This window comes from Lemur catta, chromosome 19, assembly GCF_020740605.2.
Source record: "Lemur catta isolate mLemCat1 chromosome 19, mLemCat1.pri, whole genome shotgun sequence".
NCBI lineage: Eukaryota > Metazoa > Chordata > Mammalia > Primates > Lemuridae > Lemur > Lemur catta.
In genome coordinates, this window is record NC_059146.1 from 30,590,970 (window position 1) to 30,605,387 (window position 14,418).

Sequence of the window (14,418 nt, forward strand, 5' to 3'; positions counted from 1 at the left end):
GACAATAGAATCCTCGGGAGTGTTAAAACAAGGTGTCGTGTGTGCCCGTGGTGACAGCCGGGCCCTGCCAGGGCACAGCGGCCGGGCTCACACTGTCGGGCATGGGGCAAGCCCCCGAGCGAAGCGGCTCCCTGGGTCTGACCTCTTCCATTTCTGTGCTTCAAGAAGAGCACAGTAAAACCCCAATACCCTTCCCCTAGGGCCGCCCATTGTTAACGTTCTGCCATGTTTACTTTCTCTCTCTCTCATCTGTGTGTCTGTCCTCCGAACCACGTGAGAGTAAACCGTCAGCGGCACGGTACTTCGCCTCTGTGTTCTTCACTACAGATCGCCAAAAAATAAGGACACTTTCTTCTATAATCACAACACCGCTCTCATACTCGAGGAATTTAACATCTATACAACAGATGCATCTATATAATACAAAAATAATATACATCTATATAATACAAAGATATCTACTATGTAGTTATCTTCAAATTTTCTCCAGTTCTCGGAATAATTTAATGTTTATTCTCTTTGAAAATATTTTTATAGGAATAATTTCAGACACTCCCCAAAGCAGAGAAAATCTCGTCGTTAGTCCTCAGGAACCCACCATCAGTTTCAATGATTTTCCACATATAGTCACTCTGCTTTCCTCCCCATATCTCCTTCGCTTTTTAGATTTTTTATTCCCCAATTAGCCCTCTCCTTAACTCTTTCTTTCTCTGAGACAGGGTCTCGCTCTGTTGCCTGGGCTGGAGTGCAGTGGCACCATCATAGTTCGCTGCAGCCTCAAACTCCTGGGCTCAAGCAATCCTCCTGTCTCAGCCTCCCAAGTAGCTGGGACTACAGGCTGGCACCACTACACCTAGCTAATTTTTTCTATTGTTTTAGTAGAGATGGGGTCTTGCCCTTGCTCAGGCTGGTCTTGAACTCCTGACCTCAAGCAATCCTCCCGCCTCGGCCTCCCTGTTTTTGTTTTTTTGAAGAAAATTACTATGCCAGGAACATACCTACCAAAGTTAACAAGAATTCCCTTAGTATTTCCCATTTATTCCACTTGGACAAGAAGGCTGGGCGGTCCCAGTGGCTCACACCTGTATTCCTAGCACTTTGGGAGGCCAAGGTGAGAGGATGGCCCTAGGCCAGGAGTTCGAGACCAGCCTGGGCAAGAGTGAGATCCTGTCTCTACAAAAATCAGCCTGGTGAGCTCCTGCAGTCCCTGCTACTCGGGAGGCTGAGGTGGGAGGATCGCCTGAGCCCAGGAGTTTGAGGTTGCAGTGAGCTATGATGACACCACTACATCTACCCTGGGTGACAGAATGAGACTCTGTTTCAAAAAAAAAACCTCCAAACCTTAAAAACAAATCAAAACCCCCCTGGAAAATCCACATATATCTTTATTGAAAACCCAAACCCCACAATAAACTGAAGCCGCCCTGACTTCCAATCCCCTGCTGGCCCCTTCCCTGCTCCCGGGGAGGCCACTGCCAACACCAGGTTGATGTGTTTCCTTCCAGGCCTTTCTGCTACACTCTCCCCGCCAGCCCCGCAACCTTCTGTGGGTCATCTGTTAATTCTGTAAAGAAGGAAAAAGCTCCCCAGACGACGCCGGTGCCCGGCCCGGTGGGGAGTCAGTGCCGCCCACCAGCTTCCTGAGCTCTCTCACATGTGGCGAGTGGCTCTGGACATGCTGGGGTAAGCCGAGTGGCTTCGGTGTGGCTGTCACTTCTCCCTGCCCAGAACCAGCCATCCTGAGACGCAAAGGAGAGTAAGAGGAGAAAGAGGAGCGGGCCTGGCTGCCTGGAGTCCCGCCCCCATCCCTCCTGGCGCCCCACGTTGGGCTGCAGAGCAAACCCTGCCTGCCGCTCCTTGGCACCAGGGAGTGCGGACCCTGCCCAGGGCCTGCTGCGGGGAACTCCCCTGGGCCCAAGGTTGGCAGGATCCTGAGGGTGCCTGCAGAGAACTTTTTTTTTTTTTTTTTTTTTGAGACAGAGTCTCACTCTGTTGCCCGGGCTAGAGTGAGTGCCATGGCATCAGCCTGGCTCACAGCAACCTCAGACTCCTGGGCTTAAGCGATCCTACTGCCTCAGCCTCCCGAGTAGCTGGGACTACAGGCATGAGCCACCATGCCCGGCTAATTTTTTTTTTTTTTTTGTATATATATTTTTAGTTGGCCAGATAATTTCTTTCTATTTTTAGTAGAGACGGGGTCTCACTCTTGCTCAGGCTGGTCTCGAACTCCTGACCTAGAGCGATCCACCCGCCTCGGCCTCCCAGAGCTAGGATTACAGGCGTGAGCCACCGCGCCCGGCCTAGAACTTTCCTTAAAGGCCCTCACACCCTCTTCCCAGCTGCCAGGTTTGGGGCTGAAAACCCAAAAGCCCTGAGGGGCACGCTTACCTCAGTAAGTCTGTATAAATTCACTTACTGCTCACAACAACCCTGCAGGGCAGCAACACTATCCTGCCCTGAAGCCCTTGGGGACGGTCGCATCCAGCTTGTGGAATCAATAAATGAACCAATAAAATACACGGAGACCCCACTTTAACCAAAATCATCCCTTCTTTCCCACCCTGGCCCCTTGGATAGCGGGCGAGCCCAAGGAAGTTCTGATTCAAGTTCGGATGGGCCACGTGACGACGGAAAGACTTTCCCACACCAAGATCACCGAGAACTAAGAGTTGCAGGGCCAAAGGGCGGGAGCCTTTAAAATCTGGTGGCAGGTACCACAGAGCTGCCCTGCACAGGAGGGGGACAGGCCTGCACCCAACTTGCACTGCACCGGCAACGCAGGAGGGGCTCCCTGCTTCCACAGTGTTAGCAAACCCCATCTCTGCAGTTGGGAGACAAAGACCCATCTCAGTGAGTTTCAACTTGCATTTATCTTTTCTTACGAACTACTTCCAAGGGTGTGAGGATCATCTGAGTTGCCTTTTCTATAAACTGCTTCCTGTGCCCATTTTTCCAAAGGGGTGTTCAGGCCTGGTTTCAATCCTGGCCCTGTGTGCCCTGGGCCAGGTGACTTGTAGCAGCTGAGCCTGTTTCCTCAACTGTAAATGTGCGTCCCAACACATCCCCAGGACTGCAGACTGGAAGAGACAATGTTTGTGAAGTGGGAAAGTGCTGGCTCGGAGTAGATGCTCCCAGCATCGTCGTGGCTGGCAGCTCACCTCCTCCAGGAAGAGCCACTGAGCAACCCTCTTCCACACCGAGCCTGTCAGGCCTCTCTGGGCTCAAATCCATCTGCAGGGCTGAGCTGCTGCTTGGCAGCCATCCCCACTGGTCCTGGAGGGCAAGGCCTGGCAGGGGCCTGACCACCTTTAGCCCGTGCACAGGGGCGGCTGCGGCACAGGGCGGAAGCACACGAGGGAGGAAGCTTCCCCCAGGGCCACCTGCCAGACTGGGACTGGCTCAAATGTGGAAACATAGAGGTTGTGCACGTGGGTCTGGTCTAATGGATCCTGCTCTGTGCCAGACCCCGTGCTGGGTGCCGGTGGTGACAGAGACAGCTGTGAGTCCTGCCCTGCCAGTCCAGTGGGGAGACACACCCATGATTAGACAGCGACAGCCCAGAGGAGTCGGGCTGTGGGAGCCCAGAGGAGCCTGATCCAGACTAGCCGATATCGGGGAGGGCTTCCTGGAGGAGGCCAACCAAGCTGTGGCCTGAAAGATGAGAAAAAATGTGCCCAAAGAACATGTTCACATCCATCAGGCATCGTTGTGAGTCCCATTTGACAGATGAGGAAACTGAAGCCTTGAAAGGTAAAGCCGCTTGTCCAAAGTCACATGGGAAGGAAATGGCAAAGACTGCTAGCAGTTCCTTGCCATATGTTTTCTCTTTTTCCTTAATAACAAACCCCAAATTTTAGCTGGGCACATGGCCCCATTCCCAGCCTCCCCTGCAGCCAGGTGTGGCCATGGGGTGAGTCTCTGGCCAGTGGGAAGTAAGTACAGGAGGAACGTGAGGCTTTGGGAAGCGTCCTGAGAGGGAAGGGATGTCCCCCTGTCCCGCAACGGCTGGAGTGCCAGTGGCCACATTGGACGGTGAGGGTGAGGTCCCCTAGAAATGGCAGAGCAGCGGGCTGGAGGGAGCCTGGGCCCTAGACAATTATGGAAGTGCGACACCAGCGCGAGGCTGCCCACCCTAGGAGTTTCCCCTGCACAAAGCCTTGCGTGTTTAAGGCACTGTTAAGTTGGGTTTTCTGCCCCGTGCAGCCAAACCTAATCCAATCCAATTTGGGCTACGGCGATTCTGCGCGGTGGTAACGAGGCTGGGGACTGTGTGGAGGGCCTGCTCTGGGCCTGCATGTTCTGCGCACAGTGTTTCACACAACCCGCACTGCGGCCCCAGGCGGCTGGCACAGCTGCGGTCCCTGTTTGGCAGACGAGGGAACTGGGGATCAGAGAGATGATCCCAGAGCTGCACAGTGAGCAAGTGACAGGGCAGGACTTCAGCCCCACTTCCCAATTCTAGAGCCTGAGCGGGTCCCCCTGCAAAGCCACAAGATCCTCCATCAATCCTTCAAGAACAGAGAAAGGGGCGGGGAGCTGGTGGGGTCGGGCAGCGGGCACCTACCTTCGTAGGCCTTGGCTGCGTTTACCAGGCTGGACCACTCCAGGCCCGCAGCTGTGTCCGGCAGTGGCATCATCCCAGGGTCGAGGCGCCGCAGGGGCCGGTCCCGCCCGTCAGCCAGGGAGAGCTCAGAGGCCGAGATGGCGGCTGGAGAATGGAGACGGAACGGATGAGCGTGGCCACACGGACAGACAGAGACATTACACTGCTTATTCCAAGATGCTAAGTGCCAGGGAAAAGCCCCAGCAGGGTAAGCGGGTGGGAATGCTGATGGTCATAGAGCTGTGACTTTCAACAAGGTGCTGGGGGAGCCCTGGCTGAGGTGACATTTGGGTAAAACTCGGGAGGAAGGGAGGGGTGGGCTAGGGGACGCCTGGGGGAAGAGCACTCGGGCAGATGGAACAGCCAGTGCTAAATCCCTGTGAGGTTTAAGGAACATTGAGGAGGCCGGTGTGGCTAGGACAGAGCTAGGACAGTGAGGCTGAGAGGTCAGGACACACCCCCGAGGTGACTTAGCCAGGAAAAAGCAGAGGCTGACAGTGAACCAAGCCTGCACTGTGTCCCCTGAGCACTTCCTCTGTGCCAAGCACGGCGCAGGGGTCGGGTACGGGGTGGTGCTGTATGACTGCCCGTGTGTGCAGGAGGGAAACTGAGGCGCAGAGTGAGACTCAGAGCGAGAAGCTGCCTTGCCTGGCTCTGCACGGCTTCCAGCGGGTCGTTCTGCAGTACTGATTATGCATCAGGCATGCCATGTATCCACACACCCACTTGTTTGATTCTGTTAACCCAGTGAGGGGGGTAGTATTTTTGGCCACATTTTACAATCAAAGAAACTGAGGCACAGAGAGGTTCCCTCTGTGAGGGGAGGGCCTGTGACACCAACTCAGGGCACCCGGCTCCCTGCTGCGTGGTGCACAGTGAATGAATGAGCCTTGCTCTGCCTGTGACTGCCCTGCTGTGCAACCCCGGCCTGCTGAGCTGCTGGGGGCTGTGACAGCAGCTCCCATTGCTGGGCAGGTGACCAGGCTCCGTGGCTGGTGGGCACCTCGCTATGAAGCCAGGCCGGGGCTGACTGAGCATCTTCAGCTGGGACACGGCTCAGGAAGGGTCTGGAGCAGGCACAGGAGGGTGGAGTGGCTCAGGGTCCCTGGCCATGCTGAGGCCTGATGGGACACTCCCTGGCTCGGGGGACGGGGGCGGGGGTGGGGGGGTCAGAGGGGCAGAGAGGTGCACGTGTGTGCTCTGTAGGGCACCGGGCCTGAGCTGGGTTGTACCCGTGATGGAAACGACACCAGGCCCTGCCTTGGGCACAGACAACAAAGATGGAGGTAAAGGAAGGTGACACACAGTGACACGTGGGGAAGCAGGAGAAATTCCTGCAGGGACGGTCTCTGACTTGCTCACAGCTCAGCACCTACAGCAGAGCCCGGCCCACAGCGGGTGGTCCAAGAACACGTATGGGAGGAACGCAAGGACAGGAACCTTCCAGGAGAGAGCAGTGAGCGAGCCACGTCCTGGAGGATGAGCAAGACTAGAAGAGGGTTGGGGAGGAGCATGGTGGCGAGGGGACAGCAGTGAGGATGCCCTGAGGGGGACAGTCTGGTGTGCAGACTGGTGCAAAGAGGGTTCTGTGAGGTGGGGGGCCGAGGTGGGGCCCTGGCTGAAGGCCCCAGGACACCAGGACAAGGAGTTTGGACACAGACTCTAGGGCAGCCGGAGCTATGGGAGCATTTAAGTGGGGGAGATGGACCCCCTCAAAAAAGTCACAGAGTCTCCTCCGTCCCATCCCCTGCAGTGCACAAGAGGCTCCATCTAGATGACACAGAGCACAAGCCCTCAGCCGCGACCCCTGGCCACATGTCTCTGAATTCAAGAGGTGTGTGGATTTGAGACGGTATGTGTGCAGACGCTGTGTGCCCACAAAGGCCAGGCGGCGCCCCATATCCAACATGCCAGCGCCCTGCACCCAAGCAGCTCACCCCTCACACGGAGTCGGGTAAATAGGGACCACGGACAGCCTCATGTCGTGCAGGTTGGGTTTTGCTGCCCAGTGAGCCTGGTGCACACAAGTCGCCTTTCAGTTTTAGGGCCTCGGGGACGTGGATAAGGGAGGACAGGGGGACCAGCTGGCTTGTGGCTGTTGATGGGGGTGGGGTGCACAGTGCCCATTCCTGGGGGCGCTCAGTAAATGCTTGCTGGAAGCATAAAGGGATGGCTAAGCCACACCCTTGCACCCCCAAGTGTGGCGAACCTGGGGAGTCAGGAACGTAAATAAACCCTTAGGAAGCAACCGCCTGCGCTGGAACGGGAGGCTGGGGGCAGGGCGCTGGGCAGCAGCCAAGGCAAGCCCTGATCCTTGGGGCCTGAACCCCCAAGGGGTGACTTCATCTCTCGGGGCCCAGGTGACCCTAGTCCTTGGGTGCTCGAGAGATTGCTGCGTGATCAACAATCCCTTGTTCCTTGGGTGACACCCAGGTCCCCAGCATCAGGCCCCCTGAAGCCGATATGCACCCGGATCCCTCCCCTCGGATGGCCTGACATGGATGACCTCTGGTCTCTGACCCTCAGGTGAGCCCCCGGCTCAGCTGTCCCCCACTTCCCAGCTCCCACGCCAGTTCCGGGGTGCCCAGGCTCACATTTCTTCTCTGGGAAGCCGTTGCCAGTGGTGGGGGTGGCGCTGGGGCCGCCGGGCGGGGGCGGGTGCTGGCGGCGGGCGGGCAGCGTGCTGGAGGGGAAGGCGCAGGTGCTGGAGAAGAGCACGTCGCTGGGCAGCCCCGGCTCGGGGCCGGTGGCGCTGGCGAAGCTGGGCTCCCGGCGCCCGCTGCACAGGCTCTCGTCTGACAGCGTCCGCTGCAGGCTCTTCTGCGGCGACTGCCGGGGAACAGGGGAGAGTGTCACAGTCTGGCCCGTGGTCACAGTCCTCAGAGGCGTCCACAGACGTCCGGACACCTGTGGTGAGTTCCTACCCACCCAGCATCCATGTCCACTCCCTTTCTGATCAAAGCACCTAATTTTCCCCTGGGGACTCCCCCTCCCCCAACGTGGCCAACCCCACCCTCCAGCTCCAGGGAGGGTCCCCGCTGGTTAGGAAAGGAGGTGTGAGCCAAGCTGGGGTCTGGTGGGCACTGTCAGGGCTGAAGGGCTCTCTTCCCCTGGGGCTACGGGCTGGGGACACTGGAGTCCACCTTGGTCCCACAGGAGAGCACTGGCTTGCCGGCAAGGCCAGTCAGTGGGGTGGGGCAGGAGCGCAGGCGCAGGGGAGGGTCCACCGTTCCTGCCTCCCCCATTCTTGGGTGACAAGAGCCTGAACTTCCCCCAGGAGGCCCTGTTCCACTCTTGGTCCACGAGGTTTGGGAGGATGGGGGCTGTTTCTGCCCTGGGCTGGCAGAGAAGGACGTGAGATCCAGATCGTTCCAGTCACATGCTGTACCTGGTACTGGACAGACTCCCGTGCGCCTGCCTAGGCCGGTCTGTTCATTTACTTAGAGACAGGCTCTCACTCTGCTGCCCCGGCTGGAGTGCAGTGGTGTGACCATAGCTCACTGCAGCCTTTGAACTCCTGGGCTCCAGCAATCCTCCTGTCTTGGGCCCCTAAGTGGCTGGGACCACAGGTGTGAGCCACTGTGCCCACCTAGGCTGCTTAAGTTGCGATTCTGTCTCTGCCAATATGACGCCCTCACTCCCAGCCTTGAATCCACAAACACGGGGACAGGGCTGCCACATGCCGAAGGCGGAGGACGTGGGCAGAGGCTGGAGTGACTGAGGGAAGTGCCGCCCCCACCCACCCCACGCCCTCCCTCCTGCCAGGAGCTGGTCCGGGCAGCAGCGCGTACCCCGGTGTCTCTCTCCTGCTCTGGCCCCAGGTTGTCCATGATGATGAGTTTCTTCAGGTCGTCCTCGATGGTGGATTTGTAGTTCTTCCGTGGCGACCGCAGGTCTCGGAGGGATGCCCTCAACCGCGGCTGCCCGAAGACATTTTTCGTGTTGGTGTCCACCTGCCTGGAATGAGAGCGCCAGGGGTCAGAGGGCCTAGAGTCACAGGGAGGCTCGAGCCACTGCTCCGAGCTGTTCAGACGCCCGGAGGCCAGCTGCCCCCGGGCAAATGGCCGCAGCCTTCTCCACTTCACCTGGCGAATGTGTGACAGAAGAAGGACTTGGTTTCTTCTTTCTACTCACTCATTCCCCAAACACCCCTGAACCCGCTCGGAACCTACTCTGTGCCGTGCCCATTCCAGCTGCGGGGACACAGCAGCGAGCACGGAGCCAGCAGCTAGGAGGGGAGACTGGCGCTGAACAGGCACAGAGAGACCCACTTGTGAGGGACAGACAAGTGCTGTGAAGAGAAACGAAGCTGGGTCAAGGGACGGGACCGAGGGGGAGGGGATTCGCTGAGGGTGCTGGGCTGAAACTGGCCTGTGTGGGGGTGGGGCCGGGGTAGGGGTGACGTGAAGCATCCGCAGCTGTCTGGGTGAGGTGAGAGTGGCCCTGACCAGGGGGCTTCCAGCGGTAGGAGAAGGATGGGGCGTCACAGAGAGAACCCCCTGCTGGGGGAACTGGCTCCTGTGGGCAAGTGCTGGGCGGCAGGCAGCGGACCCCTGGCCTGGGTGCTCCAGGGTCAGTCATCGGATCTCCCGAGCCTCACACGGGACAACAGAGCTCACACATCACGGGGTGGCCTGTGAACCTGAGTGGGGCCGGCTGCCCTCTGACTGTCACCATCCCCACTTTTCGCCTGGGTTTCCTGTTCCAGAAGGTGGCCTATGAGCCAGGTCACACTGATCTCTTCCCCTTCTTCTTCAGTATTCCCAAAGCTGACCCTGCCGTGCCTTCCAGAACACTCAGTGGTCTAACGGCCATCGAGGCACAGCCTGGAGTTCAAAGGGGGGCCCTGGAGGTAGACAGGCCTGGGTCTGAGTCCCGTCTCTGCTCGTCCTGCTGTGGGAGGCTGGGCAAGTTCCCTCTCTGACCCTCGGTTACGCATCGGGAACACACGCCCACCTCCCAGCGCTGCTGTGGGTTGCTGCAGGTTCTCGGGAAACGAGGGCTGCTCCTCAACAGCTAACCCCGAACTGCACACACCCCTCCCAGCTGCTCAGCCCCTTAGCGCCTCGGCTGGGCTTCGCACACCATCACCCGTGCCCCAGGGCTCTCTCCTGCCCCAGGCTGGTCCCCCATCAGGGCCCATGCTCTCCACTCAGGGGCCCCAGGCCAGGCTAACTTCCCCTGCCTCCTCTTGCCTTCCAATTCCAGCCCAGCCTTTGGGCTCAGTCTGTGTTCCCTGGTGAAATCTAAAGCCCTGCCCTGAGGCGTTGCCACCCTCCAGGAAAGAAGCAACAGCAGCTCACCGGAGCACACCCTCACCCTGCCCCCTGTACACTAACGTGTTAAATCCGCACCACCAGCCCTCAGAGGGAACCGCTATTACTGTTATCCTCATTTTACAGATGGGAAACTGAGGTACACAGAGGATAAAGTAACTACACAGCACTGGCACTGCCTTGACACTGGTCATTCTCTCATTTCGTTACCCTCTTCGTCTTTCCTCATAGCAGCTACTGAAACCCGCAACTCTGTGTGTCTCTGGCTATTGCCTGCCCAGCAGGACGTAAACCACAACAGAGCCGGTCTGCGTCTCTCTCGGAACACACACGAACCATTCGATCATCACCACAGCTGTGTGCGGTAAGCACTACTGGTGTCCAATCTCATGGGTGAGGCAACTGAGGCACAGAGGCGTTAGGCCACTTGTCCAAAGTCACACAGCCCGGGAGTAGAGCAGTCAGGATTCAAACCAAGGCCACCAAGCCGCAGAGGCCACAGGTGCCACCGCCGAGCCTGACTGCCACGTTGATATCACAGAGCTGGCACGAAGAAAGATGTACAGTGCGTGCAGCATGATCACATTTGATTAAAAAATACGCTCTGTATGCAGGAAGAAAGTCCCGGGAGAAATTACGAACAATGATCACCTCTGGGAAACAGGAGTCTTATTAGGAGGTGGAAAAATGAGACTTTCACTTCTTATCTGATGTCCTTCCCAACTATCTGAATTTACTTTACAATAATCATGTTACAACAATAATAACAAAAAGTAGCTTACAAAAGGCCGACACCTGGACTTGATCATTTTGTAACTCAAGAAAGAAAGAGTCTTTGAACCCAGAGAAGAACTAAGATGTCTTGGGCTCCCGAGGGTTTTAAAGTCTGCGTTTTCTCTCTCTCTCTCAGCTGCCAGCCTTAGGATTCTAACAAAGGGCGGATGAGAAGGTGGTGAGGTTTTTTCTTGTTAGGTCATACTCTTCCCCAAATTAGAATTCCAGGTCTAGGGGAATGTTAGCTCCATCAATATCAGGGAAATATATTCTCTGGGCAAATTAAATACTTTAGATCCAAAAGAGAGAAACAGAAAGAGAGACGGAGACAGAGCGAGAGACAGAGGCACACACGCCAAGGGCTGAACGTGCCGCTCGTGCAGGCTGGAGGGGACTGCCCCTGCCTTTGATTTTGGCATTTCCCAGAACCCCCCCACGCAGGGGCGTGCGACTCAGGGCAGGGCCTGCTGTGCGTTTGGAGGGAACCCGGTAGCAGGCCTGGCTGTGAGCTAGTCTCCCCGGTAGAAAGGGGCGCTGTCCACAAGCCTGTCTTCCTGAGAGGCAGGAACAAAGACCTGCTGAAAACTTTAAATCGTGCTCTCTGTCCACCCCAGGAGTCCTGCTTCTGCAAACGTGTCCTTCAGAAAGGCCCGCACGAGCCACGTGTACAGGATGCTTCCCGGGGCCCTGTCTGTGGGGCAAACGCAGGAGCCCCCAGCAGGGGAAGGGCCGGGTGGGCCTCGGCTCCCCAGAACGCCATCCAGAGACGCGAGGCTGGTCCACGGCGCACGGGAAGAGGCTCTCCCACACACGTCATGTGAAAAAATAAGTGGTACGGATGGTGTGAAAACATTTCTAGAAAACTCACACACAGCCTAGCTTGGTAAACTGGAGTTTACCAAACTCTTGTTTCTGAGGGCAGATACGTGGGGGCTTTGCTCTCTAAACACGTTCTCATCACAGCCCAGGAAGTCCGACACAAGCTTCCCTGTCCCCTCCCTCTCTGCCCTCATCTCCTCCCACTCAGGCCTCCCAACATTCCAGAAACACACCAGGCATGTCCCTGCCTCGGGGCCTTTACACTGGCTGTTCTGTCTGTCCAGTGTTCTCTCTCCCCAGCGTCCCTGTGGCCGAAGCTTCTCATCATTCTGGTTCGGCTCAAATGTCACCTCCTCAGAGGGGCCTCCCCTGACCACTTGACCTACTGTGCGCCCTCCCAGCCTACGTGCCCTCTGCCAGGCAGTCCTGCGCTCCAGTGTCACAGTCTTCATCTCGTCATGACCGTCTCTGCTGTTCCCCTCCTTCCCACCTCACTTCACGTCCAAGGTTGGGGACGGGGCCTGCCCACTGTCGGCTCTCAAAAGCAGTTAAACGTGTATCACACGCAACCAACCTTCCCTCCAACCTCTCTCCCTCTTTCTTCTTCCTTCCCTCCCTTTCACAAGTTTAAATGACTTTTATACAACCAAAAAAAGTATAGGGATACTTTAAAAAAGTAAGCCAAAGAACACAAATATTCCCTTCCTGCTCTGTTTGTGTCCATTTGCTAAAATCACCTCCCCAGCTCCCAAGACCTCCGGTACTCTAACGGGGCATTCCTAATTCTACAGTGGAAGGCTGGCTCACTGGAAGAAATCATGCTAGAACCTTCTCCCTTGATCCTCAAATCTGCACCTGTCTCATCTACCGCAGCCTCTGTGGCCTGATCCCGTTAGTGGGCTGCCGTGAACATGCGGAAAGGGGAAAAGCGTGAGGAAATTCAGTTTGCAGACTCAAACTGATCATTTTTGCTTTTACTATCTTTCTACTGGAAGACTTTTCCAATGTATTTTCTAACTTGCAAATTCTATACAATCATTTAAAATGGCATTAATTCCAGGTTAAAAAAAACCAGTTGTACAACTGGGCTTGTACAACTCGAATCTCTTTTTCTCCAGATCTCTGGTTTCCGTAAGTGTCAAAACCTAATCATCTTTGGGGATAAAATGGGCCACTCTATGACTATTACCAAGAACGAATGCACGAACATGCAAACACTGCCCGGAGACTTTAAGAAAAAGAATGAGTGAGAAAGGCAGAGGTGTGTGAGCAGGTGATCGTGTTGATAAATAACAAGGGGTGCGAGGGGTGCGAGGGAGGCACAAACAATCATGTGTGCTCAGCCATCTTTGGAACATTTCTGGAAGGATCTAGAAGAAATGAAACAACAGTCGCTTCTGGAGAGGGAGCAGGATGGCTGGGGGCCAGGGAAGAAACAGAGACTTATTTTCCACTGAAAACCCTGTTGTACGATTCTGGTTTTTACCCTGTATATGTTTTACCTTTCAAAACATAAATGAAGAAAACACCCTCAGGGTTCTGATGACACTGAACGTAATCTCTGATTTGCCCAGGCTGTCTACATTTGGATTTTGCCATGTTGAGGAGTTAAAGTGCTTATTAGAAAAGGAAAGAAAGACAGAAAAATTACAAAGGCGGCTCTACAGTTAGGGCCCAGACAATGGCAACTCCTTTTCCCTGTGACAGACAGGCCAGAAGTGGAAGGCGACCAGTGGGTCAGACCTGACTGGGCCCAGTCCCAGCTGACTTGGAGCTCTGGCCTCCAACTGGGCTGGCTCCCTCAGGACCGGGTTAATTAAGCTAATTAGCGCTGCTGTCGGCTGCTGAGCTGGGGGTTCTGCCAACGTGGCTGGCAAGGATACCTGCCAGGCCTGTGCCCCGGGCGGCAGGAGCATGTTCCTGGGAGGACGGCTTCGAGAAGCCAGCGGGGGGCGGGCGCAACCCTGCTGTGTGAACAGGGGAGGGGAGCGTGGTTCTAGGGGAGGCCTCCCCTAGTCCCTCTTCCGACGCACCCAGCTGGACCTGGAGGCCCCTAAACCCAAGCAAGGAAGGAGCCCAGATGCCAGGTGCCAACCACTAGATGCCAGGGCCCGTCAGCCCAGCCAACAATGACGGAGCCCTTGCTGTGAGCTCACCGAATCCTCACATCACCTCTACGGGGCAGGCACTCCTGTCCTCCCCTGTGTGGCTGGGGAAAATGAGGCACAGTAAGTGGAGGACACTCAGAACCGTGTCTGCCTGATGCTCCGAGCCACCCCAGGATTCGCTCGGGATGAAGGCAGTGTTCACCGTGCAGCTCCCAGTGACAGGAGCCCTTGCCCCGTGGCTGCTGTGTTTCAGGTGTGACTGCCTTGGCTCCTGGTGGCAGCCAGGAGGCAGGTTTTCACACTGCTCTCATTTCACAGGCAACAGGTTCTGACACTGACGTCGGAGCTGGGATGCAAACGAAGCTAGTTTGACTCGTGGGACCGTGCTCCGAACTGCAGGTGTACAGTCACAGCAGCAGCGACCAAGCTCCCACCTCCCGGGCACCCCTCCCAGCAGGCCCCGGGCTGCCCTCCGCCCGCCTTCCCTGTCTCACGCCCTCGGCGGCCGTGAGCAGGGCTGTCTCTCTTTCTGGAAGAGGCCGCCCAGGGCTTGCCCTTCTCCCTACCACTCCACTACGTGGAGGCCCTGAGGCGATGGCACGAGCTGTTCCCAAGGGCCTGCCTCCCCTCCCCGGGCCCTTAGTCCCCAGAGACAAGGGCCAGTGGGGCTTAAACACATGTACCTTGAGACAACACTATGTGGTGTCGCGGCCCCATTTCACACTCGGGGTAAGGGGTGTCAGCGCAGCCGTCCTCTGGAAGGACAGAGGCCCGTTCTTGGCTACGTCAGCCCTGAGAGGCTTCTCTGGGTGGCCAAGGAGCCACTTTTCTGCAGGGG

The 14,418-nt window shown here is 56.8% G+C and overlaps 1 protein-coding gene across 2 annotated transcripts in view; it reads right to left on the minus strand.

Moving 5' to 3' along the window:
* Window positions 1–14,418, minus strand: part of SIPA1L3 (signal induced proliferation associated 1 like 3) — a 219,186-nt gene that overhangs the window by 6,624 nt on the left and 198,144 nt on the right. For both annotated transcript variants that reach the window (XM_045532124.1, XM_045532122.1), the window contains exons 17-19: window positions 8,395–8,560; window positions 7,198–7,432; window positions 4,565–4,708 (exon numbers count right to left, since the gene is read on the minus strand). In XM_045532124.1, the coding sequence (XP_045388080.1) occupies window positions 4,565–4,708; window positions 7,198–7,432; window positions 8,395–8,560 (545 nt within the window). The remainder of the gene's footprint in view (window positions 1–4,564; window positions 4,709–7,197; window positions 7,433–8,394; window positions 8,561–14,418) is intronic.